Here is a 27,664-nt window from a genome sequence, read left to right on the forward strand (position 1 = left end):
TCAATTGGCAAAGCAGTATTTATGCAATAAATATCCAAAGATTACTCTAAAAGAAAGTTACACAAGTCAATCTTATAAGATCTGAAAACCCTGTCGCCTGCTTTATTTCTGAAGGAAGGTAAAGGAAGAAAATAGTCATTTGAATTTAAGGACCAGCTGAATTGAAGCAACAGCAATAATTAAGTAGCAATAATTTGAGGCCTCTAAAGAACTTCTGATCTTAGGACAATGCTGAAACTTCTTTTTTTGGAAATTCAGGAGTATAATTTTTCCCTAGAGCAAGAACATCCATTTTCACTGGGATAAAAGAATAAAGAACAAACTCAGTAGCACCAAAAGGGACTTCACACAGAAAATAGGCCAGTTTTTTTTTCAAATGCAAATTTTACATTAAAATATGTTTGTAAATAATCACTGTTTTCCTTTTAATTCCAGCTTTTCTCCCCTAGAAATTGGAAGAGCAGTTGCATCACTAAACAGACATATAATCCAGCTGCCCCTTCCAAACTGCAACCGGATTCCTAATAGAGTGTTCTGGCTCAGGGCTGCCTCTGGGGTGGGAAGCAGTGACTATGCTCTCAGGGAGAACGGGTACTGGGGGTGCCACCAGTCAAAGAGCCGAACGCTGTGCACGGGGTCCAGGATGACTTGCACGCCCTGTTCACTGCGCAGCTTCCGGCCTCCGTGAACAGGAGAATCTTGGAACACCAATCTCACTCGATGATGCCGCATGTCCGTGCTCACATTGATAGTAAACTGGAAAGAAAAAGAAATTGCAAGACCCAATTAAATCTGGTTTTCTTACAGTTCACTCTAAAATCAGGTCATCTAGATATGATTTACCCTAGGCTTGCCACAAAATCAATCTCTAAATTAGAAACCAACACCTCTGCAAAGGTGTTAAAAATGTTAATTTTTAAAACATTTTAGTTTCATATATTTAAACTATGCTTCTAAGAAAAGGTTCATGGGGCCAGAGAGATAACATTGGAGGTAGGGCATTTGCCTTGCATGCAGAAGGATGGTAGTTTGAATCCCGGCATTCCATATGATCCCCCAAGCCTGCCAGGAGCAATTTCTGAGCTTAGAGCCAGGAGTAACTCGAGTGCTGCTGGGTGAGACCCCCCGAAAAAAGGGGGGAGTTGGAGAGATACCATGGAGGTAGGGCCTTTGTTTTGCAAGCAAAAGAAGATGGTTCAAATCCCGGCATCCCATATGGTCCCCCGAGCCTGCCAGGAACAATTTCTGAGTGTAGAACCAGGAGCAACTGCTAAGCACTGCCAGGTGTGACCCAAACCCCCCTCCCCCCAAAAAAAAGAAAAAGAAAAGGTTCATGGGGCCAGAGTCATAGTACAGCAGGTGGGGCATTTGCCTTGCAAAACCAACCTAAACTCAATCCCCGATTTCACCTATGTTCCCCCAAGCACTGCCAAGAATAATCCCAGAACACAGAACCAGGAGTAAACCCTGAGCACAGCTGGGTGTGCCCCCGCCCCTAAAAAAATCTTCACTTCGGCTGAATATGATAGGATTCATGAGCAGTTTACCATCAAAGCTGATGTTTGAAAGTTAGGTTGGTGTTAGAATAGTTCTTGAAGGGCTAGAGCAATAGAGCGCGGCCAACCATGTTTGATCCTCAACATTCCATATGTTCCCCCAAGCTTGCCTACCGGAGTGATTTTTGAGCACAGAGTCAAGAGTAACCCCTGGGCACTGCCGAGTGTAGCCCAAAAATGAAACAAAAATAGTTCTTGAAGGGCTACTGATTTTTCTTTTGGTTTATTTTGGGGGGCCACAACCGGGGGCTCAGGGGGTTACGCCTGGCTCTGCACTCAGAAATCGCTACTGGCTCAAGGGATCATATGGGATACTGGGAATTGAACCCATGTCAGTTCTGGGTCAGCCATATGCAAGGCAAATGCCCTACCGCTGTGCTACCATTCTGTCCCCAGGGCTATTGATTATTGAGGAAGTCAACAAGACAAATGAAGCATTACTTTTTTTCAAGTAAGCCACAAAATATGTAAATATTTCTATGCTGACTTGCAGAGCATGTAACTAGAGCACTTATAAGGCTAGAAGGAGGAGAAAGGTGCCTATAATAAAACGCATTTATGACTTCATTTCAATTACAGAAAATTGAGAGAGTAGGTGTATATATGAAAGAACAGAACAGTTGCCAGAATGAAGATATGGCTCAGTGTAGAATATATGATCTTCTTGTATGAGGTCCTAGGTTCGAGGGCACCAAAGGGTGGGGGGAGGGATTGTTGAAAAACTGTTCACTGGATGAGCTAGAGTTGTGTTTCAGTTAATCCCTGACATGGCAGCATCCATAGCATTTCTGGGTGGGTGTGACTGCAGAATGAAACCCAACAAAACCAAACCCAATGAACTCCCAAAAGGTAGATTTATGGAGATGCAGATGTGGCTCAATATCAGAGCACCTGCTCTGTTCTACATGGGACCCTGGATTCAATTCCCACATGACTAAAAGCACTGAACAAAGATTCTGTTGCAGTTGTATGACAGTAAAGATTTAAGTAATCTTTACTTTCTACATGCATTTAGGAATTATTTATATTATATGTACAGTATTTCTTTACCAAAGGTATTCTATTTCTATCTTGATTGAAATGATGCTCAGGGGCCCTGGGGCTACTTCTAGAGATAATCAGCCCACCTAGCAATGCCGTGTTGGGGGGCCACAAGGTCACTCCAGTGGTGTGTGCTCAGGGATTCATACTGTGCTAGCAATCAAACTCAGGGCCTCCAGCCCTCTGAGCAATCTACCAGGCCTAAAAAAGTTTTATTATATGGAGAGGGGGGAACTTCACGTCCACATATCTCTAAATTTAACCTAAGACTCAATAAAGATAAATCACATTCTCTCCCCAGTTGAAATATTTAAAAACCTAGAAAATAGGGACCAGAGCAATAGTACAGTGGGTGGGGCATTTGCCTTGTTATGCAGCCCATCTGGGTTTGATCCCCAGAATCCCATATGATCCCTCGAGCCTGCCAGAAGTAATTTCTGTGCACAGAGCCAGAAATAACCACTGAGCACTGATGGGTTTTGCAAAAAAAAAAAAAAAACCTGGAAAATAAATCAATAGCATAGTCTAGTTCATAGTCAAGCCTTGAATAATAAGATCACAGAAAGGGCAGCACTGGTCCCCTAGATGTGATCCTCCATCTCTGGCCTCATTTGCATATTCCTGCCTTGGGCCCCAACAGACAGTGCACCTGTCTGCCCACTGATATCGCACACAGGCTAATTTTTTTACACACCAGTGGTCACTCAATGTCAGAGGTAAAAACATTTGTTTTACTACAGAGAAGGGAAAGCATCTGCTTTACTTTAGTGTAGGTTAAATACTCTCAAACAAAATTAACTTGTCCACAAAACTGCTCTTACAAGCAAGCTTTCGGGAAATTTTGTAATTATTTTTGAAGATTTCTTCCTTTACTGTTAAACATTAAGGTATTTTTCAATCTGGGGCCAGAGATAGTACAGGAGGTAAGGCACTTTTAACTTGCTTGCAGCCAACTCCAGTACCACATATGGCTCCCCAAGCAGTAGTAGAAGAGCACTAATTGCAGAGCTAGAAATGGCCTGACATTGGCCCCCCATACTCAATATTAGCCTATAACAAACCGGGTTGAGTTTGTTTTTTTTTGTTGTTTTTTTTTTGTTTTTTTTTTAGGTGGGAAAACAGAGGATTTATTTACACTACTTTTTTGAGTGCCGCCCCTTTCTGGAGAGAAGCAGATGGAAAGGAAAGGTTTAGGGACCCTGGAAAAGATCCATAGGGTTCTTAGCATACAGGCTTCCCCAGTCTCAAACCTAAGTCTGCTTCCAGTGAGTCCAGGGGCAGAATACAAGTGGAACCACATGGAGGGCAAAGCACAGAACTCTGGATTATCACTGCTAAATCTACCTACATTCCAAAGTCCAGCCACAAGAAGGGAGCTGGACCATATACAGGGAGAGAGGGGTGGTCCTACCAAGGTACTTACTGTCTGTAAAGAAAGCATCCCTCAGGAAGTTGGCACCTGCTCCAGGTTGAGTGTAAGCCACGTGGTATAGGAGCACACTTGGCTACCAATGAGAAGAAACAGCCAGAAGCCTCTCCCTCTACCCATTGAATTATTTTTTTAGTGTTTTGTTGGTTTTTTAATCACTTCAAACCTTAATTACAGTGAGTCTATGGAATAGCTAAAAATGACATTGTAAGCCTCCACTTACCAGAGTAAATATCATTCCCATGACAATTGGAATAAAGATGAAATTGAGGGTGGTGACCTGCAGGAGGCAGCAGTCTTGATCTGGATTGGTGTGAACATCTTCATATTGAATAGGAGGCTGCAACCCTACCACACATTTGTTCTTTAATCTAGGGGACTGAAAACAATTGAGAATTAATCTAATGACTTCAAGGAATTAACACTGGCTCTAACATTCTACCAAAGAACAACCTATAGCTCAACTCAAATCTGATGAAATCCACCTTTTTTAACTGTCTTTTAATATACATATGCTTTCTATGCAAATCAAGGAAAACTTGTCTTCCAAAGAATAAGAAACACATCTGGATGAATGGGGTTTCATTTAAATAGTTATGTCCTTTCACAGAGCCACAACTGGAAAATGTCTATCAGAGGCTTTCTAGTATCTAAAGGATTACAAATGCCTTGTACTTGTCAAACTCCAAAGGACATCTGTTGTACCAAAGGGATGGAAGCAAAGGTGGCTGGTATCTGTAGGAGACCATAAAACAAGAGAAGACGGGTCCCAGATCCAGAGTGTTCACTCCCCTGCAGTAATTCTGGTCTCATTGAACAATGGCCCTCATCCCCTCTCTAGAAAAATTCTATTAATTAGTGGACTCCCTCCCAATGTTGAAAAAACATCACAGACTATGGAGCTCATTAAAAGCAAACTGTAAGAGCCAGTATTTTCCTTAAAATCATGTTTAAAAATAATTTTAGGGGGCCGAAGAGATAGCATAGAGGTAGGGCGATTGTCTTGCATGCAGAAAGACGGTGGTTCAAATTCCGGCATCTCATATGGTCCCCCAAGCCTGCCAGGAGCAATTTCTGAGCATAGAGCCAGGAGTAACCCCTGACCACTGCCGGGTGTGAGTCCCCCAAAATTATATTATATATATATATATATATATATATATATATATATATATATATATATATAAAATATATATTTTAGGGGCTGGAGCAGTGGCGCAGGGTCTAAGGCATCTGCCTTGCGCACGCTAGCCTAGGACAGACAACTGTTCAATCCCCGGTGTCCCATATGGTCCCCCAAGCCAGGAGCGATTTCTGAGCACATAGGCAGGAGTAACCCCTGAGCATCACCGGGTGTGGCCCAAAAACCAAAAAAAAAATTTTTTTTAATCGATAAAAAGGGCAGAGCTAAATATGCTTGCCTGCACACAGCTACCTGGGTTTGATCCCAGCATTCCATATGGTTCCCTGAGCCTGCCAGAAGTGAGCCCTGAGTAAGAACCAAGAGAAACCCCTCAGTACTACTGGGTGTGGACCAAACACAAACCCCCAAATAAACACAGGTTTACTTTCATTAGAAGTTTATACTAGGGACCGGAGAGAGAGCACAGCGGTAAAGCATTTGCCTTAGACGCAGAAGGACAGTGGTTCAAATCCCGGCATCCCACATGGTCCCCTGAGCCTGCCAGGAGCGATTACTAAGCATAGAGCCAGGAGTAACCCCTGAGTGCTGCTGGGTGTGACCCAAAAATAAAAAAAAATTAAAAAAAAAAAAAAAGAAGTTCATACTCAGTGCCAGAGATAGCATGGAGGTAAGGCGTTTGCCTTGCATTCAGACGGTTGGTGGTTCAAATCCTGGCATCCCATATGGTCCCCTGAGCCTGCCAGGAGCAATTTTTAAGCATAGAGCCAGAAGTAACCCCTGAATGCTGCCAGGTATGACCCAAAAACCAAAAATAAAGTTTATAAGCACCTGCCATTAAGTTATAACTGTATTTGCAATGTTTTTTACAAGTGAGAAAGTAAGTAGCGGGAGAGGCAGTCATAAGTAAAGACAGGCCCCTACACCTCTGGTAAAAGTAGAGGTATATAAAATAGAAGTAAAAACAATCTACTCTCCTTATACAACATTCTCATGGTTTCCTTGGTTTCCCCAAATTAGCTTGGATATAAAACAATGTAAACTACTATAATTTACAAACACATTTGTTTTTAAAACATATTCTTTAAACTGATTTTAAAAAACTCATGGGTTGAGGATCCTGAATGACAGAACTGCAGTAGGGCTTTTGCCTTGCACTTGGCCAACCTGGGACCGACCACAGTTCAATTCCCGCCATCCCGTATGATCCCCCAAACCTGCCAGGAACGATTTCTGAGTGGGAGCCAGGAGTAACCCCTGAGCGCCCCCACAAAATAAAACCTCATGGGGTGAGACTAACAGACTTAAAGCCAGACTAATATTACAGCAGGTAGGGAATTTTGCCTTGCACATAGCTGGCTTGGGTTTGATCCTTAGCATCTCCTATGGTTCCCCAAGCACCACCAGAAGTAATTCATGTGTACAGAGCCAGGAGTAAACTCTGAGCATTGCCAAGAAATCACTCCTGGCAGGCTTGGAGGACCATATGGGATGCTGGAAATCAAACCAAGGTCTGTCCCAGGTCAGCCGAGTGCAAGGCAAATACCCTACCGCTGTGCTATCACTCTGGGCCCCTACTAAATATTCTGTCACATTTGCTCTCTCTGCCCTCACTTCTCATTGTATAAGTAAAAATCATATACATACTCTGCTTTGGGAAATGCAAAATTATTTGAGAGTAATAATGATACACTATTGCTCATTTAGCACGATTATGATCTCGTTCACAGATCACAATGTCATTATCTGTCATCACCTAAGAAAGTTCACAATAATTTCAACTTTCTTTAAATATATACTATAGTTTCAAATTCCTTGACCCAGGCTCCAGTCAAGGTTTTTCTGCATTAAGTAATTTTATGTGTTTTTCACAAAGAATAGTTCCTCTAGTTCCCTTCTTTTCATGGAATCATTGTATAAACTTAGCTGTGTATTACATGATTTTTATGGCTGGAAAAATATATGGCTAGACAATATAACAATAGAGAACCTTAAAAAAAAAAAAAAAAAAGGATGACATGCCCACAAACCTGTTTTTTGAACTTGAAGTTGAATTCCCACATTGGTTCCTGTCTGCTCCCAACAACCTTTCTGCACCAGAAAAGTAAGCACTGTAAAAAAAAAAAAAACCAAACAAACATTAATATAAGTCAAAAACAAACCAAAAAAACAAATAAAAATAATCAGTAACATCCTTTTTGTTTGAGCATCTCTACGTTAGCCACAGTTCCAATGCTGAGAGTACTTTGGCACAGATAGGAACCCCCCAATTTGATGCTGCTGAAACATGAAATGGGTAGTGGTAGCCTCAGGGCTACCAACAAAAAGAAAAGGGACCATAAAAGTCAACTTAAAGAGGTCAACCCCTATTGTTCTCATCTTTAAAGACTGGCATAGTCTGTGGAGACTGGGTTATCCTCTGTTTTGGCAGGCTACTCCTCCACATTCAACTATAAAAGCTGCCAGTAGCCACCAGGTGAGGAGATAATAGCTGCAGGCAGGCAGAGGCAGCAAGCCCAGGAATAGGAGCAAAGCCACTGGGGCCTTCTGGGAGCAGACAGCCACAGCCAGTGTGGAGTTAAGAGTTGGGCTGGATTGAATCTTAGTGAGCCCCTCCATGAAAATCAGGCTACAGCTAGGGTTAAGCACAAGAAGTTAAGTACCTCCCAGGGGATAAGGGGTGGGTCGTCCGCCGTGCCAGCTGTCCTGACCTTCAGATATGCCCTGTACGTCCTGCTGTTCCATCAAAAATAATAGGCTTGGCTTTAAGGGGCAAACACTTCTGCTGCCATCACAACGGCTCCAGTGTCCCACACAAGCTATGCTACTGAAAAGAGAGAGAGGGAGAATCAAATACGAAAAGCTGGAGTCCAGGAACATGGGACAACTTCCTGTAGGCATGCTGGCCACTCCCTGAATGCCATGCGACTGTGGTTAAACAAGTGGCAAGGCCATGCATGGGACACCTGCCACTGCAGGCCCCACAGCCTCTTCAGAAGGTTTCACAGGCATAAAAGAAGCAGCCAGGGCCTGGGATTTCTCTGTGGATTAAGACCTTAGTTATCATCACATTGGCTTTTTCTAGTTCACTTCTTTAAAAATTAGTATTCAGTGATAAGAATATGAAGACACATAATTTTAGATTTAAGCAGTAGCACTTGCATTGTGCACTGGAGCCGCTAGGATGTGTCAAGCATGAGGAGTTTGCCCAATGCTGCTCTGCTCCCAGCAAATGATTCTCAGAGACTCAGCATGGTGAGCTGTAGGATGATCACTCCACCAGTTAGGCTGCCACTATTGATGTTTCTAGGGAGGGAAACTGTAGCTGTGAAATGAGACTATCCACTCATATTACAAGCAGAAGCAGCTGCTGAGTGAAATTCTACTCCAACAACATTCTACTCCTGCCTAAATCCATCAGTGAGTAGGATATAAACTGAGCTCAACCAATGGCCCTGATCACCCCAAAAAGCAACCCTGGGAAGAAGGTTGGTCAACCTGAAATCAACAGAACCCTTTCAATCAGTAGATAGTAAGGAGAAGGTCATCACACTAAATTAAGGGAGAAAATCACTAACATCCACGCATAAAAACAAAACATGAGAATAGAAACTGCTAAGTACCAAATTTTAGATGAGTAAAAATTCCTACAATTTAAAAAGATATAAAATATAGACAATGGTTATTTGTTGAATGAGGAGGGGAAAAGGCTGAGATGGAACCAAAGAGATAGTAAAGTGGATAGGGCTGACCAGGTTTGATTCCCCAGCACCCCAATATGGTCCCCAAGCCCACCAGGAGTGATCCCTGAGTGCAGAGCCAAGAGTAAATCCTGAGCACTGCCAGGTTCAGCAAAAAAGAAAAAAGGACAAAAAACTCAGCCATCTCCAGGGCCAGAGTGGTAGTACAGTGGGGCAGGCCCTTTGCCTCACAGGTAGCCAATCCACCACCCTGTTTGATCCTGCATCCCATATGGTTCCCCAAGTCCACCAGGAGTGATTCCTGAATGCAGAGCCAGAAGTAAGCTCTGACCCCAACAGATGTGGTAAAAAAAATTTTTTTAAATAAAAATGTATTAACAACCTACCCTGGCAAAGGGGTATTTACTAAATAGTTCATTACGGGGGAGTATATACCACAGACTGAGAACTTCACAAAATAGCACCAGGAATCTGAATATAATATATATATGGACATCAGTTATTTCTGAGAACAAACAGTTTCTCTTCTGAGAAAGCCTGAGGTAAAGCAGTATAGAAAACAGGATGGTTCTAGAACACAAAGTCAAGGGTGGGAACTGTCTCCATTATGGCCTCCTACAGAGCCTTGGCCCCTGTGAATGTTCTCAAGTTCACACCCTGATCTTTTTTTTTTTTTTTTTTTTTTTTATGTTTTTCACACCCTGATCTTTCAAAGAAGTTCATCAAGAAAAGGAATCCCGGGGCTGGAGAGATAGCATGGAGGTAAGGCGTTTGCCTTTCATGCAAGAGGTCATCGGTTCGAATCCCAGCGTCCCATATGGTCCCCCGTGCCTGCCAGGAGCAATTTCTGAGCATGGAGCCAGGAGTAACCCTGAGCACTGCCGGGTGTGACCCAAAAACCACAAAAAAAAAAAAAAAAAAAAAAAAAAAAAAAGAAAAGGAATCCCGGGGCCGGAGCGATAGCATGGAGGTAAGGCGTTTGCCTTTCATGCAGAAGGTCATCGGTTCAAATCCCGGCGTCCCATATGGTCCCCCGTGCCTGCCAGGAGCAATTTCTGAGCATGGAGCCAAGAGTAACCCCTGAGCACTGCCGGGTGTGACCCAAAAACCACAAAAAAAAAAAAAAAAAAAGAAAAAAGAAAAGGAATCCCAATATAACGGTCACCTTTTTTTTTTTTTTTTTTTTTGAGGGCCACATTGGCGATGTCCAGGCTTACTCCTGGCTCTGCAATCAAACATTCCTGGTGGGTTTAGGAATTACATGGGGTGCCAAAAATTAAACCTGGGTCAGCTGTGTGCAAGACAAGTGCCCTACCCCATTGTACTGTGTCTGGTCCCCTTTAAAAGGAGAAAATTCCAGAGCTGTTTGTGTTCCAACTCAGCATTGTAATTTAAAGCATCTTTTAAGAATTACTGTCTATTACTGTCTGAGCTGTGTGTTCTTCTCATCCCACACTCATGAAAACCATCTAAAGTGGTCCAATGTACAATGCATGAAAGTTAGTTATAAAGAATATACTAAAAGCGTAAGAAAACATTCCAGTCAAGATGACATGTAAGCTAGCTTCGCATAGCAGAAATGCCTGGGGAGAGTGAAACCCTGGAGCCCTCCAAGCTTTCCATTAGTCTCCTAGTAACCTGGGCCCTAAAAGCTTCCCCTCCCCATCAAGGAAGTGGGAGACAGGCCAAGGTAGCAGGCCCACCACACCAGAGTCCATTAGTTAACTCCCAACACCATTTCTCACTTACTTTGGAATTCTTTAATGTGCTGGGAGTACTTTCCGGAATGGCTGGATTCTTGGAGATCCGAGAAGCAAATGGCTCATACATGTGGTACAGAGATCGGATCACACAGGCCCGGAGACAGCGCAGTTTCTCCATTGACTCTGGTCGCAGGCGCAAAGGCAGAGAGGCGTCCAGCGTGTAGTGCCTGAAACACGACACATTACTCCCACCAATAGGGGACGAGTTCCCTCCAAGGACTCCAGTTCTATGTGTGAACTTTCCTGCAGGGTGAGCATGTCCTCCAAGTTCTCATGCACACAGATTACCATCCCCTTCACATATCAGCCTAGTATGCAGCTCAGTTATGCACAATTAAATTAATCTATGCCTTGCAATCCTATCATTTCTCCAATTTTAAAATGTAAATCCTCACTCTAGCATGCTAAGAAAGGCCAACTCAGGGCCAGAGTGATAGCACAGCAGGTAGAGTGTTTTCCTTGCATGTGGCCAGCCTGGGTTCCATTCCCGGTACCCCATATGGTCCCCTGAGCCTACCAGGAATAATTTGAGAGCAGAGCCAGGAGTAACCCTGAGATCACTGGATGTGGCCCAGATCTGGACATAAGTATAACAAACACACACAGTAGTTGCTCAGAAAACTTGCAGCAGGTCAGTCAGCATGTTTTCCTTTCACAGGCCTCTGCCTACTCCTTACTCCTTACTTCTTACTCCCTGCAGACCCTCCATAGCTGCACCCAGGGCTCAAACAAGCTCTCTTACTAATCAGGAATCCCTCTTTCCTCACTGCTAAAATCACAGAGGGAGCATAAACGTAAAACCTGTATACCAAAAGAAAACTAAAAATCGAGGCCGGAGAGATAGCACAGAGGTAGTGCGTTTGCCTTGCATGCACAAGGACGGTGGTTCAAATCCCGACATCGCATATGGTCCCCCGTACCTGCCAGGGGCGATTTCTGAGCATAGAGCCAGGAGTAACCCCTGAGCGCTGCCGGGTGTGACCCAAAAAATAAAGGAAAAAAAAAAAAAAAGAAAAGAAAACTAAAAATCAAATCCAACAGGAAAGTAGTATCTGCAGCTTTTGAAAATTCACTAAGATAAATTCACTAACTTCTGAGGAAAAGTCAACGATGACTCGGTGTTCAAAGTAGAGACGAGGGGCCAGAGATAGCATGGAGGTAGGGCATTTGTAAGGACGGCGGTTCGAATCCTGGCGTCCCATATGCTCCCCCAACCCTGCCAGGAGTGATTTCTGAGCATAGAGCCAGGAATAACCCCTAAGCGCTGCCAGGTGTGACCCAAAAAAACAAAACAAAACAAAAAAGTAGAGACCAGACAGAGACATATATCAGGGTGAATCAATAATATCAATTTTAGGTTAGACAGGGGCTCCAGGAGTCCTCAGGCAGGTAGGCTCTTACACAGCCCAGGCATAGAGCAGAGAAAGTGCAGAGATCACCATCCCAAGCAATACTTCTGATAGCAAACAGCAATAAAATCAGCTACCCAGATAACAGTAATTCTCTATAGTCGCACCTTCGGTACAACCTAGTCCAAAAGGCAGCAGTGCAAGTGACAGTCCAGGCATTCTTACAAATCAGGGAAAAATTCACAATGTCCTCAGGACGGATGTAGGAGGCCAGCAATAGCCAAATATCCATAGGATACTCTTCTCCTCCAGCCCCATCCACGTCTTCTGAAACAGAAAAAAAGAACTATGATCTTTAACCTTCTTCATATCTAGAGTCCACAAATCATCATTTCAATTCTACTAAGGTTTGCACAGTTAAGAAAACTACTTTAGGGGCCAGAGAGATAGCATGGAGGTAGGGTGTTTGCCTTGCGTGCAGAAGGATGGTTATTCGAATCCCGGCATCCCATATGGTCCCCCGAGCCTGCCAAGAGTGATTTCTGAGCATAGAGCCAGGAGTAACCCCTGAGCACTGCTGGGTGTGACCAAAAAAAAAAAAAAACTACTTTACAGTATGGGGAGTTATTAGTGAACTTAGAACTAAACTGCCATATGACCCAGCAATTCCACTATTGGGTATCTACCCCCTGGACAGAAAAGTGCTCAATCAAAAGGACATATACACATCATTATTCTTTGCAATGCTTAGTACAATAGCTAAGATATAGAATCAACCTAGGTATCTAACAAAAGATGAATGATTATGAGATATGGAATATTTACACAGCAAAATACTATGCAGCTGTAAGGAAAGATGAAAACGTGCAATTTGTTCCAACTTGGTTGGAATTGGAAGATATCATGTTGAGTGAAGTAAATCAGAAGAGCAAACACAGGAAGATCTCACTTATCAATGGTGTGTAATTGGATAAGGAAATATAAATACAGAGGGGGTGCCTAGATCAGCCTTGATTCCAGAATACAGGGAGAAGGAAGGACAGAAAAGGAAAGAAACCAAGGGGAGAAAGGAGAAGAGAAAGAGAAGTAATTGGGGAACAGGGATCAGAAGCCTCAGTTCTGCCAGCAATGTGAAGAGCTACATATCCAAAGCAGACTTACAACACTGAAAATGTGAGAACGAAACAACAGAGAACTTTGAAACATGTTAGGGCGGGGAATGTACTGAAACACGAGGACACTGGTGGTAGGACTGCTGTTATTTGTCCAAAACCCAACTACGAGTAACTTTCAAAATTTTATTTTTATTTCATTAAATTTTTTTTTAAGATAATGGTTTTTTTAAAGGCCAGAGAGATAAAACAGAGGACAGGGTACTTGCCTTACAGGAGTGACCTCTGAACATGGAATCAAGAGTAAGCCCTGAACCTAGCCAAGTATGGCCCAAAAATAAACAAAGAAGAAAGGAAACAAACAGGCTTTAAACAGGTCCAAGAAAGCTTCTCCCAACATCGCGCCAGAAACTCGAGCGAGCTTCCTGTGCTCAAGTGAGCAGGGCTTGTTTCTCAGGACTTTAACTGCTATTTACAGAGGACTGTCTTCACTGTCCCAAGTGCCTGGGCCAGGATCCCAGGGATCTGGCTCAGAGATAAAGTCAGCCTTAGAGGCAGACAGGAGTACATCCCAGATCCTGGCCTCCAAAGCAGTGGTCACCCCACCCCCATCTTCCTGCATAACCTTAGCACAGGGGTCTCAAACTCAATTTACCTGGGGGCCGCAGGAGGCAAAGTCGGGGTAAGGCAGGGCCGCATAAGGGATTTCACAAAAAATAGTCCTCAAACGTCATTATTAACAGTTTTAATTATTTCTTCTGAACATGAATAGAACATTGAGTGAAGATCATGAACAGTTCTTCTGAACATAGCATCTTTTGCCTATTCTTTGCTGCCAGAGACTTGACAGCACTTCTTTTCACAAATCTGAACCACATTTGGCTTTAGAGAGGAAGCAGTTGAGACCCTCAGTATGGCTTGAAGATGATCATCATTAAGTCTAGACCTGCACTTTGACTTATTGAAGTTCAATGTGGAGAATAACTTTTCACACAAATATGTGCTCCCAAAAAGGCACATGGTGCGCTTGAACATTCCGGAAAGCTCAGGGAAGCTGAGACATGCCCATGCATGTCTGCTTTGCCACTAATCTCCCTGAACTTGGCTTTGAGATCAGAGTTGCATTGCAGGTCCATGAGCTCCATTTGAAGCACAGGAGGGGCATCTTGCACATCAAAGGAAAAGGGGTCCACAAAAATTTGGAAACTGGCTCTGTGCTTTTTGAAGTCTGCAAATCTGTGATCAAATTCCTTCTCTAGCTTAAAAATAGCATCAACATATTTCTCACCACTGAATGGTATGCCTGCATCCACAAGTTCCTTGTATGCTGGGAAATGGCAAAGGTTTGTCTGATTTCCATAACACAAGTTTTGTGGAGAATGCTCTCACGTTGTCATAGGCAGCACTGCTAAGCTGCCCCGGGCCTTGTAACATCTTGTTTAGTACATTCAGCTTATGTGTGATGTCAACAAAAAAAGCTAAGTCCATGAGCCATTTGTGATCACTCAACTCAGAAACAGCAGTCCCATCCTTCTCCATGAAGGCTTTCACTTCTCTCAACTCAAAAAATCTTTTCAGGACATTTCCCCTGCTGAGCCAACATACCTCGGTGAACTAGAGCACATCTCATATTCTGACTCCATTTCCTCTAAAAAAGCACGGAACCTCCTGTGCTTTAAGCCCCTGGATCTGATTTGGTTGATGCATTTCACAACAACAGACATCACATTGTCACACGGCAGGCATTTACTGCAAAGGGCCTGCTGATGGATAATGCAGTGAAGAGCAATGGCCTTCTCTACACCCTCCTTTTCAAGTTTTTTTTTTTGAACAAGTGCCACCAGTCCATTTTTCCTCCCTGTCTCCCACTTTTCCTGAAATTGTCTGTGCTCGGCATCAATCTTTCTCTTCACTGCAAGCTTTGATGAAGTCATGATGAAGGTATGACAAAATCTAATTCTGTAATAAACTTCTCTCCCTTCTCTCCCTTAGGCCTTCGATAATGCAAGGAACAGCGGGCAGGAGCATTGGAAATGACGTCTGCGCTAGCTATTCGCAATTATTCGCTTACCGAATATTCGCAATAAAAAATTGCATTAGTAAGAAAAAAATCGCAAAAAATTGCATTAAACATTTGCATACTAATGCGATTTTTATTGCGATTATTTGGTAAGCAAATAATCACGAATACTGCGATATTTGAAGGCTGCGAATAATCGCGAATACTGCGATATTTGAAGGCCGGCCGCGGGCCACAAAATGTTATATGGAGGGCCGCAAAGGGGCCACGAGTTTGAGACCACTGCCCATTTCTGGGAGGGGTCTTCGGTAGGTAACAAAAGGATTGCCTGAAGTGCAAGAAGGGGATTGATTCAGGAGATTCAGCAAGGGAGAGAAGCAGGATGGAGGGAGAAGAAACAAGTGAAGATGGCTGGGCAGCTGAAATAGGCTGTTTAAAAGGTTAGCCTAGTCAGTGGTCAGCAACCTTTTTTTTTTTCAATTGAGCCAAATCTCATGAAACCCACGATTGAAATTTATTTTGAGAGCCACACAGGGCGCACACTGACAGAAGCTAGGAGCAGAGTCCTGACTCCTGGAGCGGCCACCCCGCACACAGAAGAGCCAAATTAAATGTGTAAAGAGTCGCATGTGGCTCGAAAGCCGTAGGTTGCCGACCACTGGCTAGGTGGCTAGGGCCTATCATTAATAAAAGCTTCATGTCTCCTGAAACCTGACTGTCTGCGATCATTTCCTCGTTGCTATCTTGAACTCTCAGATGCACCGACTGGAGGGAGTTTCAGTCGCATGGCCCAGGCCGTCAGAGAAAGGCCTCTCCATCCATCCATCCATCCCATCACCATCCACAACCATCCAGGACTCAATAATTAATATGTTTTACAACAGTGTGTGACCTCTGGCACACCACAACCAAGTCGGGTCAGCACTACTACTAAAGTGTATGATACCTCAGGTCATCAAGACAATAAAAGGAAGGCAAATAAATCACACACCTTTGCATATATTACCCATGTAATTACATTACCATGGAATGATACTAGTCATTTTTGAACAAAGGAAAATACTAATGCCCATTTTGCTAAGAAAACAGAACCTGTCACCCAGTTATGGTTGGCAGGAAGTCAGGCACTCTGGCCCCAACTCTGACTCTGCACATTATCTGCTCAATTGACCACTCCCCTGTCTCTCTTCAGTCTCCAGTTTAATTATTTCAGCAGTAAAATTGACTTTAAGATAGCATGAGGAAATCACAAAGAACAAACAGAATAAAAAGCCAGGAAAGCTCAGTAAGTGCCTAGACACATTTCTTCATTCTCCTTTGTCTGATGGCCAGTGTGACCAACAGTCCTGGCCAATATTCAAAGATATTCTGTGACAATATTACCTTCCTCACCCCTTCAGAACTCACCAGTGACCCTGCAAACCTCATTAGTGAACCTTCTCTTGAACTCAAGGTTCACTATTTCAAGTTCAAGTTTTTCACTTGAACTCACATTCCAGTAAGGAAAAAAAACCTGAAATCTTGGATAACCATAATCTTAGCTTTTTAATTTAGAACTAGTCACAACTGGAGCTGGACTGACAGTACAACTGGTAAAGTATTTGCCTTGCACGTGGCCAACTCAGGTTCTATCCCCAGGATCCCATATGGTGGATACCCTGAAAACTATCAGGAAATAATCCCTGAGTGCAAAACCAGGAATAACCCCTGAGCATTGCCAGGTGTGGCCCAAAACAAACAAAAATACACAAAAAGAATAAACAAAAAGCCAGTTTTATTCTTTTGCTCCTAGTAAAGTCCCCAGTCTATTTCCCAACAGCTAAGTTGCCCTACCTTTCTAGCTAATGTTTGTTTCCTGCAGTAGAATGACTCAATCACTTATTGCACTGTTTTTTATAACAGAGATCAACGCTTCTTAAATAACATCCTCTTTCCTAGTTCCTGTACCTCAAGGTTCAATCTACTATGTTTGTCCCAAATCTGCCATATTTGAAGAGAAGGTAAATGCCCAATAAAAAATTACTCCAATAAAATGCATAAGTAATTTCACAAAGTAGGGTTTAAATGTTGTCATTAAAAATAAGATTCAGGGGCCGGAGAGATAGCATGGAGGTAAGGCATTTGCCTTTCATGCAGAAGGTCATTAGTTCAAATCCCGGCATCCCATATGGTCCCCTGAGCGTGCCACGAGGGATTTCTGAGCGTGGAGCCAGGAGTAACCCCTGAGCGCTGCTGGGTGTGACCCAAAAACCAAAATAAATGAATAAATGAATGAATGAATGAATGAGATATCACTTACAATTTTTAAACAGAATTATTAAATCCATTTTTTTCTTTTTTGGGCCACACCCGGTGACTCTCAGGGGTTACTCCTGGCTATGCGCTGAATCACTCCTGGCTTGAGGGACCATAGGGGACACCAGGGGATTGAACTGCGGTCCTAGGTTAGCGCATGCAAGACAAACGCCCTACCACTTGCGCCACTGCTCTGGCCACTAAAACCTTTTTTAATAATATATTTAAGCACCATGATTGCAAACATGTTTGTAGTTGAGTTTCAGTCATAAAAAAAGAACACCCCCCTTCACCAGTGAAACCTTCTCACCATCAATTCCCCCTATTTCCCTCCTCTCCCCCCGCCCACCTGTTTTTGAGACAGGCATTCTACTTCTCTCACTCATTACCATTGTCATGATAGTTGTTAGTGTAGTTATTTCTCTAACTGCATTCACCATTCTTTGTAAGTTTCATATCATGGACCCGTCCTTCTAGCCCTCTTTTCTATTGTCTCTGGGTATTATTACAATAATATCTTTTGTGTGTGTGTGTGTGTGTGTGTGTGTGTGTGTGTGTGTGTGTGTGTGTGTGTTTTGGGTCACACCCGGCAGTGCTCAGGGGTTACTCCTGGCTCCATGCTCAGAAATTGCTCCTGGCAGGCACGAGGGACCATATGGGATGCCGGGATTTGAACCGATGACCTTCTGCATGAAAGGCAAATGCCTTACCTCCATGCTATCTCTTCAGCCCCACAATAATATCTTTTATTTTTCTTAAAACCCACAGATTAGACTATTCTCTGTCTGTCTCTCTCTTCCTCTGACTTATTTTACTCAGCATAATAGTTTCCATGTCCATCCACGTATAGGAAAATTTCATGACTCATTTTTCCTAACAGCTGCATAGTATTCCATTGTGTATATATACAACAGTTTCTTTAACAATTCATCTGTTGTCAGGTATCTGGGTTGTTTCCAGATTCTGGCTATTGTTAATCTGGCTATTAAAATATTGTAAATATTGTATAATCTGCAATGAATATAGTTGTGCAGAAGGCGTTTTTGTGATCTTAGGGTATATCCCTCAGAGTGGTATCTATTTTAAGAAATCTTAAAGTAGGAATAATAAAGTCAACAAAAACAAAACTTCAGTCAAGAAGAACTTAGAAAATTTTTTGTTTTGGTGCCAGACCTGACGAAGCTTGGGGACTATGTCTGACTCTGCACAGAGATCACTCCTAGCAGGGTTCAAGGGGCCATATGGGAGGCCTGAATTGGACAAGTTCAAAGTAAATACCTAACCGCTGTACTCTCGTTCTGGCCATGATGTAAAAGAAATTTAACAGGAACAAGTAAAAAGAGAAAGCTTTCTAAGAGAATAGCCAGAATAAAGCTCAGACATTTAGAAAATGAACGCGGGCCCGGAGAGATAGCACAGCAGCGTTTGCCTTGCAAGCAGTCGATCCAGGACCAAAGGTGATTGGTTCGAATCCCAGTGTCCCATAAGGTCCCCCGTGCCTGCCAGTAGCTATTTCTGAGCAGACAGCCAGGAGTAACCCCTGAGCACCGCCGGGTGTGGCCCAAAAACAAAAAAAACAAACAAACAAAAAAAATGAACGCATATGTAAGAGTAATGGAGACAAGTCTAACAATTAGAAATTTTTTTTACAGTATTAAGACTTTGGGTTTTTTTTTTTTTTTTTGGTTTTTGGGCCACACCCGGCATTGCTCAGGGGTTACTCCTGGCTGTCTGCTCAGAAATAGCTCCTGGCAGGCATGAGGGACCATATGGGACACCGGGATTCGAACCAACCACCTTTGGTCCTGGATAGGCTGCTTGCAAGGCAAACACCACTGTGCTATCTCTCCGGGCCCCCTTTTTTTTTTTTTTTTTTTTTTTGATTTGGGGCCACACCTGGTAATTTCTGGCTATGCACTCAGAAATCGCTCCTGGCTTGGGGGACCATATGGTACGCCGGGTTTCAAACCAAGTTCCATCCTGAGTCAGCCACATGCAAGGCAAACGTCCTACCATTGTGCTATTGCTCCAGCCCCCAAGTATTAAGACTTTTTAAATGTGATTAAGGTTTTTCCTTTTAAAGAGTATCTTCTGGTACTGCTGGGTGTGACCATAAAAAAAGAGTATCTTCTGGAAATCACTACCAAAATATTTACAGAAATAATAATAGAGTACTGGAAATTGTTTCAAAATAATGTGTGCAAGCAGCTAAATGCGATATTCTCTCTTTTTATGTTTCATTAGAAGAATGCTTAAAAAAAAGTGAGCTGAACTAAATAAATTCAAGTATAGCAAAGCAAATGAATTTTAGTTGACAATATGCAATCTACAAAACAAATATATCTGATAAGAAACTGGTCTCTTAAATACATAAAAGATTCTTACAAGTTAGTCATAAAAGATAAATCACCTAATTTTGAAACAAGCAAAAAATTTAGCTAAGCATTTTTCTAAGGCAGACATAAATGACAAATAAGTATAAGAAGAAAAGGTCCAAGAGCCGAAAAGATACTTCAAAGAGTAGAATGCTTGCCTTGCATGTGGCCAACCTATGTTCAATCCCTAGAACTACATACAGTTGGTTCCCTAAGCACTGACAAGAGTGACTGCTGTAAAAAATAAAAAGAAATAAAAACAAACAAAACAAAAAAGAACAACAACAAAACAAGAGTAACTGCTGAGCACAGAGCAAGAAATAAGCCCTGAACACCACTGGTGGGGAGAGAAGGGTAAAGAGGGGGCGAAGAATAAGGGAAGGAAGGGGAGGGGTGGGGAAGGGAGGGAAGAAGGTGTTCATATCATTATCATGAGAAAAACCCAAATCAAAGGTATTAGATACTTCTTCCCCAAACCTCATGGATGACTGTAATTTTAAGACAATTATCAAGGGGCCAGAGAGATAGCACAGTGGTAGGGCATTTGCCTTGCATGGAGCCGATCCAGGACCGACGATGGTTCGAATTCCAGCATCCCATTTGGTCCTCTGAGCCTGCCAGAAGTGACTTCTGAGCACAAAGCCAAGAGTAACCATTGAGGGGCCAGGCGGTGGCGCTAAAGGTAAGGTGCCTGCCTTGCCTGCGCTAGCCTTGGACGGACCGCGGTTCGATCCCCCGGTGTCCCATATGGTCCCCCAAGCCAGGAGCAACTTCTGAGCGCATAGCCAGGAGTAACCCCTGAGCGTTACCGGGTGTGGCCCAAAAACCAAAAAAAAAAAAAAAAAAAAGAGTAACCCTTGAGAACTGCCAGGTGTGATCCAAAAACCAAAAAAAACCAAAACTATATATATATATATATATATATATATATATATATATATATATATATATATATATATATACTGGTGAGGGGCCAGAATTGTAGCTCAGTGGTAGAGCAATTGCCCTGTTGTGCTCAAACCCACCAACTAAATCTTAAATAGCTAGACAGACATATATGTTGTATTTGAGTATATATTCAAAACATAAACTTCTAAAATTTGGTTCTAAAAATGATTGCTATAAATGTAAAAAAAATAAAATGTTCATGCACTGCTGGTGGGCAAATCGGAAACTTCAGAGGACAGTTTAGCAATTTCTTTAAAAAAAAAAAAAAAAGTCCAAGATATTGAAGCTAGAGACACCTTTAAGAAATCAACGACAGGGGCTGGGAAGGTGGCGCTAGAGGTGAGGTGTCTGCCTTGCAAGCGCTAGCATAGGATGGACAGTGGTTCGATCCCCCGGCATCCCATCTGGTCCCCCCAAGCCAGGGGCGATTTATGAGTGCATAGCCAGGAGTAACCCCTGAGCGTCAAATGGGTGTGGCCCAAAAACCAAAAAAAAAAATCAGCGACATAGGAGCCAGAGAGATAGCGTGGAGGTAGAGCATTTGCCTTGCGTGCAGAAGGATGGTGGTTCGAATCCCAGCATCCCATATGGTCCCCTGTGCCTACCAGGGGGCGATTTCTAAGCCTAGAGTCAGGAGTAACCCATGATCGCTGCCGGGTGTGACCCAAAAACCAAAAAAGAAAAAGAAATCAACAACATAGGCCAAGAAACAAAGATAAATGGGACTACTACAGTAATTTAAGAAGCTTTGGCACCTCAAAGAAAGCAGTGACCAAAATGCAAAGATGGGAAAAATTATTTACCCATCAGTCATCTGATAAAAGGTTAATATCTAATATATATAAAGCACTGATAGAATTATACCCTAAAAATTCAACCCCATCCAAAAAATGGGGAGAATAAAATGAACAGAAATGTCCTCAATGGCATAAAAATGACCAAAAGACATATTGGAAAATATTCTGTATCATTCATCATCAGGGAGATGCAAATCAAAACAATGAGATCTCGCATCACACCAGAGACTGGCAAGTATCAAAAAGAACAACACCAGTACTGGTGTGGATATGGGAGGAAAGGGCCCCTCATACACTGCTGGTGGGACTGTCAATTGGTCCAGCCTTTCTGTAAAACATTCTGAACATCCCTCTCAATCCAGGAATTGGGTTTCCATTTGACTTAGCAATTCCACTTCTAGATATCTGCTCTAAGGATCCAAAAACACTATGAAAAAAGACATTTAGTCAAGGAGCATGACATCCATCGAATGATCTCTCACATGGGGTGGAATAACAAATGCCTTAAAGACAATGGAGACAAAGAACATGAGAACCAGTATTCAGTAGAAAAAATGCCATTTGGGATGTGGAGGGGGAACAGACAGGAAACAGAACATGACCATGGTGAAGGGAAGTGTTCGACTCAGAGGGGGCTGGAAGATAGTAAAGTGTTAGGAAACATATTAGCAATAGTACTGTAAACCACAATGTCAAAAGTCACTTTTAAAAAAACATGCCTCTCCTAGAGGCAAGCAGGTGCATGGCAAGGCTGCGGGAGTAGAGGGCACAAAGGGACAGAACACAACAATGACTGGTGTAGAGAAGTGGCCAGTGGTGAAGGGATTCACTGAAATATTATTTTCCTAAAACCCAATCATGAACAACTTTATAATTCACTGTGAGTTAAAATTCAATTTCATAAAAGAAAAAAAAACAGGAAATTACCATGTGATTCAGCAATTTCACTCTTATCTAACATAAACAAAATATGTCCAGGACTGTTATAAACATCATTCAAAGTAGCTAACAGTATTATTAAAAAGAATAAAGTACTGATACATGCTTCTATATTAAACCTTGAAAGAATATAGAATATATGTAATTTCAGCTAAATAGAAGAAACCAGACATAAGAACTGTATAACACCATTTATAAAAATATCCCAAATAGGCAAATATATGGATTACAATATTGGTTGTTGTTTGGGGGTGAGGAGGGGTGGTACTCAAGAGAGAAGGAGGTATAATGGTAATAGTTATGAGGTTATCATATTGATGGCTAAATAATTCTTGTTAAGCCTGTGAGGATACTAAAACCACTGGAATGTACATTTTAGAGGAGTGAAGTTCATCTTAAGTAATCCTGTGGAATACACTCTACAGAAAAACATACCAAGATAAATAGAATGATAACAACTTGGAATTTTAATAGGGACCAGTGCAATGGCACAGTGGTGAGGCGTTTGCCTTGCACAATGCTGACCCAGGACAGATCTGGGTTTGGTCCCCAGTGTCCCATACGGTCCCCCAAGTTGGGAGCGATTTCTGAACGCATAACCAGGAACAGCCCCTGAGTGTTGCCAGGTATGACCCAAAACCAAGAAAAAATGTAAGAACTAAAGCAGCATAAGCAAAATCAGTATTAATTCTGGATTCTGGAAAAAATTATAATTGGCACAACTGCAAAGCAACGTTAGTTCATGGATCAATTATTTCAATAACTTTACTAACAAATACATGTTATCGAAATCCGGAATAGAGATAAAAGCTTAGGTGGAGGACCAGAGAGATAACTAGTAGGGCAGGGATACATCCTTTGTATCTGGGACTTAAGGACACTATATGGTACCGAAAAGCAATGACAATTGAGGTCTCTACCCTATTTCCACCCCTCGAAGACAGCTCTGGTAGATATAAGACCAAACATACATTTCCCACTAACTCTAGCTGACCTTCAACTTTAGAAATAGCAGTTCTGAGCTCTATCCCAAGAGTGTATGATTCAATCAAAGCAAATCCATGAATGATGGTTTGGCACATTACATACTGTTAGTCTAATCTTTGATAATGTGTAACTTAGTTTCTTGTTTGGTTTGGGGGCCATATCAGGCTGTACTCAGCACATACTCCTGTCTCTGCACTCAGGCATCACTTCTGGCAGCCTCATAGGACCATGCGGGGTTCTGGGATCGAATCCAGGTTGCCTGCGTGCAAGATAAGCACCTTATCCACTATACTGTCGCTGTCTTCTAAAATTGGGTATATATCATACTTTAGGAAAACTTTTTTTTCAAATCATCTATATGCTTCTTTACACATCCAGAAATCTACAAATGGAAAGACTTTTTGTTTTCATACTATTTTATAGGTTTCCTACTTGATAAAAATGTTTTCAACAAGTGGCTGTCAGCATCCAATTTACAGCTCCAGAAACCTTTTGACAATGACAAGTCTTCCTCTCAAATTTAGGCAAAAAGAATAAACCTAATCTATTAAATACCATCACTGTACTACAATCCAAACACTGACTCTCCTTTGGTATTTCCCTCAGTATCATTCCTAAAGTTTCAGGTGATCACAGATCAGAACTAATCATTGCAAAGCACAAGCCGTGTTGTACCTTTGTGTCTCTTGCTTTTCTTTTTTCTGCAGACAGTCCTCTCTCGGAGACTCTCCTCCTGGCCATCCATCTCATCACTGCTGTCAATGATGTCACAGGGCTCACCGGCCCCAGAAAGAGCTTCCACAGCAGGAAGCTGGGAGGCTTCCAAGCCACAAAGAGATTTTACTAGGAAAAAATAATAAATAAGGGGAGAATGAGCCGGCAGAGTTCTGTCCAGAAATACAAAGGAATTAGTCAGGATGTCAATACTTACAAGCAAAAATAGAAAAAGTAGAGAGTAGAGCCTGCTGAAGCCGAGATTCTAAAAGAAAGAAGTTTTTGCCTTTCTCAAATAGAAGAATACAAGGCACTGGGCAAAGTGACTCTAAAGCTGTAAAAAAGGTTTTTTAAAATGCCAACTAGACCTGATGGTAAAAGGAGTGCATTATTCTGCCACTCTAAATTCCGAGGATTAAAATAAAAAAACAAAACAGGGAATACGATTTTGTCTGTAATATTCATTTAGGAGAGAACTTGAATGCAGTCTGATCGTTTCTGATATTGACATCACAAACATGTAAGTTTCAAGGGCCTTTGAATACAAAAGATAAAGAGAAGCACCGGGAAACCGAAAAGAATCCTCCCAGGGCAAAGAGCAAAGTAAAGTGGAGAATAAATAACACAAGAACGAAAGGGAACAAACTGAGAACACCACGAAGCTGGTTCCAAGCACGCTGGAAACGAGGGATATACGTATGCCCAGTCGGGCTGGTGTAGCTTGCTTTATAATGCAAAGACAGAAATAAAAATCTTTTACCCGTTATAGAAAGCTGTGCCCACTCTGGGCTAATCCAGCCTCTCCACCGCGAAACCAGCCCAAGGACAGGAGGCCAGGAATGGACGCAAGGAAAATATGCAGAGAGGCTCCGGGAAAGCAACCAAGGAGCTGGGATTGCTGGCTGGCAATCAGTATGAGACTCAGTATGAGAGCCTCCTGGCGAGGCGAGCCTTACCTTCCTGCTGAACCGCGTTGGCCACCGCTTTCTTGATCCGTCCAGACCTCACGACGGCGGGATCCGAGTTGGCATAATCCGCCACGGTCACTGAAGCAAGCAAACAATTGCAGACAGAGCAGTTAGCAGGCCTTAACTTAGCAGCACCCACCCGTCAAGAAGCAGGAGGCTGGGGCCGGAGAGATAGCATGGAGGGAGGGCGTTTGCCTTGCATGCAGAAGGACGGTGGTTCGAATCCCGGCCTCCCCTAGGGTCCCCCGAGCCTGCCAGGAGCGATTTCTGAGCGGAGAGCCAGGAGGAACCCCTAACTGAGCGCTGCTGGGTGTGACGCCAAAATAAAAACTAGAAAAAAGCAGGCTTCTCCCTCCTTCCAAGCGTCCGAGCCAGTCCTCAGAACCTCCTCCTCCGCCCGGGCCTGGGCGCCCACCCTTGCTTGCTCGCTCGCTTGCTTGCTTGCTTGCTTGCTCGCTTGGCAGGTGGGCCGCGCTGGGCTCCGCTCCGGCCGGGCGCTGTCCAGCCACAGCCACAGCCACAGCCCGGCCCGGCCCAGCCCTCCCCTCTCGCAGCCCCGAGCCCCCGAACCCACCTCGCCCAGAGCAGGCATCGTGGGCCCGGAACTTCAGCCGCTTCCCTCGCTTGGGCATGGCGACCGTGTCGGAGCGAGGCCAGCCTAACGGGCCGGCACTCCGGCCCATTGCTGGGGCCGGAGCTCCGGCCCGGGGAGCGGCTGGCCAGCTCCGCCCGGCTCGGCGGCCATCCCGCACAGGAGAGCACGGATCTCGCGAGAATTGAGGCCCCGCGCTCCCGGTCGCGCTCACGTGACGTCGTGGGATCCGGAACCAATAAGCGCCGACATTGACGCTTACGTCATCATCCGGCGCCCACGGACTGCCTACCTCCGGGACAGGTCACCGACCAGGCTGAGCGGGTCGTGTGTAGGTTTTCGCTCTCCCTCTCTAGCTAGGTGGTTGGGGTCAGGGCCGGAATCCACGCACATCCGAGTGGGTTAGGATTAAATTCATGTTCTAATGATGTCCAGACTTTGTGAGACGCTATTTCTGTGCACAATCTAGAGTCTTTTCACACTTCGAGTGTCATTTTTGAGTTTCAACCCTCTTGAGCCACGTCGACTCTGCACTGCCTGTTCTGACATGTCTCAATGGAAAGCTTCACTATCATTTTTGTTTTGTTTTTGAGTCACACTCGACAGTACCCAGGGATTATTCCTGACTCTACGCTCAGAAATATCTCCTGGCAGGCTCGGGGGACCATATGGGATGCCGGGATTCAAATCACTGTCCTTCTGCATGCAAACGCCTTACCTCCATGCTATCTCTCCGGCCCCTCACTGTCATTTTTTATGCAAATTTATGATTTCTCCAAATTGGACTAGGATTATTTTTGTTGTTGTTATTGTTGTTTTAATGTTTTCGAAAGGCTGTAGAGATAGTACAGCGAGGGGACCGGAGAGATAGCACAGCAGCGTTTGCCTTGCAAGCAGCCAATCCAGGACCTAAGGTGGTTGGTTCGAATCCCGGCGTCCCATATGGTCCCCCGTGCCTGCCAGGAGCTATTTCTGAGCAGATAGCCTGGAGTAACCCTTGAACACAGCCGGGTGTGGCCCAAAAATACAAAGAGAGAGAAAGAGAGAGAGAGCAGATAGCCAGGAGTAACCCCTGAGCACAGCCGGGTGTGGCCCAAAAATACAAAGAGAGAGAGAGAGAGAGACAGAGAGAGAGAGAGAGAGAGAGAGAGAGAGAGAGAGAGAGAGAGAGAGAGAGAGAGAGAGAGAGAGAGAGAGAGAGAGAGTACAGCGAGTAAGATGCATGCTTTGCACGCGATTGATCCAGGTTTGATACCTGGCTGAGTGAAGTGTCAGTAACCCTGCGCATCTCTGGGTATGGCCAAACATAAAACGAACATTTTTGAACTACCATACTATCCTCCAAAAAAAATATTGAAAGAATTGAGGAAGAGCAAATGTCCTTTTCCTTTATATTTGAAAGAAGAGAACCATGGAGTAAAGGTTACAGAACTTCACCCGGGAAAGGAGAAGGACCTTGTTTTGTGTCCCAGCTAGCCTTATCTTATTACTTGCAGCTCCCAAAAGATGTTAATCCATGGCTTGCAGTCAACCTGCAGGGTCAACTACAGTGCCCTCCTAATAATGGAAGGAGCACACGCAGAGAGAGGGAGAATATCAGTTCAGCACCTGGTACTCCTTTGTAGAATGGTACTAATTTATCAGTGACTTTGCTCACACCCATCCAAAAAGTCACTAAGTCTAAAGCAGAAACACTACATTTAAAAACATAAAAAAAAAAAATGCCAAAGGCCAGGAAGATTATTGTGGTTCAATACAACACCACATGACAGCACACACCCAGCACCTTGGAGAGGGCCTAGTGGTCCCCTAGCACTGCATCACCAGGAGTAGACCTGAACCCTCACCCTCCATCCCGATTGCACTGCTAGATGGAGCTCCATTTAAAAAAAAAAAAAAAAAAAAGAGGACTAGCTTTAGCTCAGCGGTTACTTTGC

At 43.4% G+C, this 27,664-nt stretch overlaps 1 protein-coding gene across 2 annotated transcripts; it reads right to left on the bottom strand.

Moving 5' to 3' along the window:
- Nucleotides 1–25,881, bottom strand: TMEM183A (transmembrane protein 183A). Of its 2 annotated transcripts, none has more exons than XM_049770663.1 (8): nucleotides 25,710–25,881; nucleotides 25,124–25,213; nucleotides 24,129–24,296; nucleotides 12,148–12,304; nucleotides 10,618–10,798; nucleotides 7,198–7,278; nucleotides 4,250–4,405; nucleotides 1–756 (listed from the first exon to the last, which is right to left on the bottom strand). In XM_049770663.1, exons 1-8 carry the CDS (start codon nucleotides 25,816–25,818, stop codon nucleotides 571–573), a joined length of 1,128 nt encoding a protein of 375 aa, XP_049626620.1. In that variant the 5' UTR covers nucleotides 25,819–25,881; the 3' UTR covers nucleotides 1–570. The 2 variants fall into 2 exon arrangements, with proteins under 2 accessions (XP_049626620.1, XP_049626619.1); XM_049770662.1 differs by having other exon boundaries at nucleotides 12,148–12,307; nucleotides 25,710–25,880.
- Nucleotides 25,882–27,664: the final 1,783 nt, after the last annotated feature.

Source organism: Suncus etruscus, chromosome 3 (assembly GCF_024139225.1).
Source record: "Suncus etruscus isolate mSunEtr1 chromosome 3, mSunEtr1.pri.cur, whole genome shotgun sequence".
In the NCBI taxonomy this organism is placed as follows: Eukaryota; Metazoa; Chordata; class Mammalia; order Eulipotyphla; family Soricidae; genus Suncus; species Suncus etruscus.

Coding starts and splice junctions, on each gene's coding strand:
- TMEM183A (XM_049770662.1), bottom strand. CDS start 25,818: ATGGGCCGGAGTGCCGGCCCGTTAGGCTGGCCTCGCTCCGACACGGTC. Junction 25,214..25,709: donor CGATGCCTGCTCTGGGCGAG/GTGGGTTCGGGG, acceptor TGCTTGCTTCAG/TGACCGTGGCGGATTATGCC. Junction 24,297..25,123: donor CAACGCGGTTCAGCAGGAAG/GTAAGGCTCGCC, acceptor ATTTTTTCCTAG/TAAAATCTCTTTGTGGCTTG.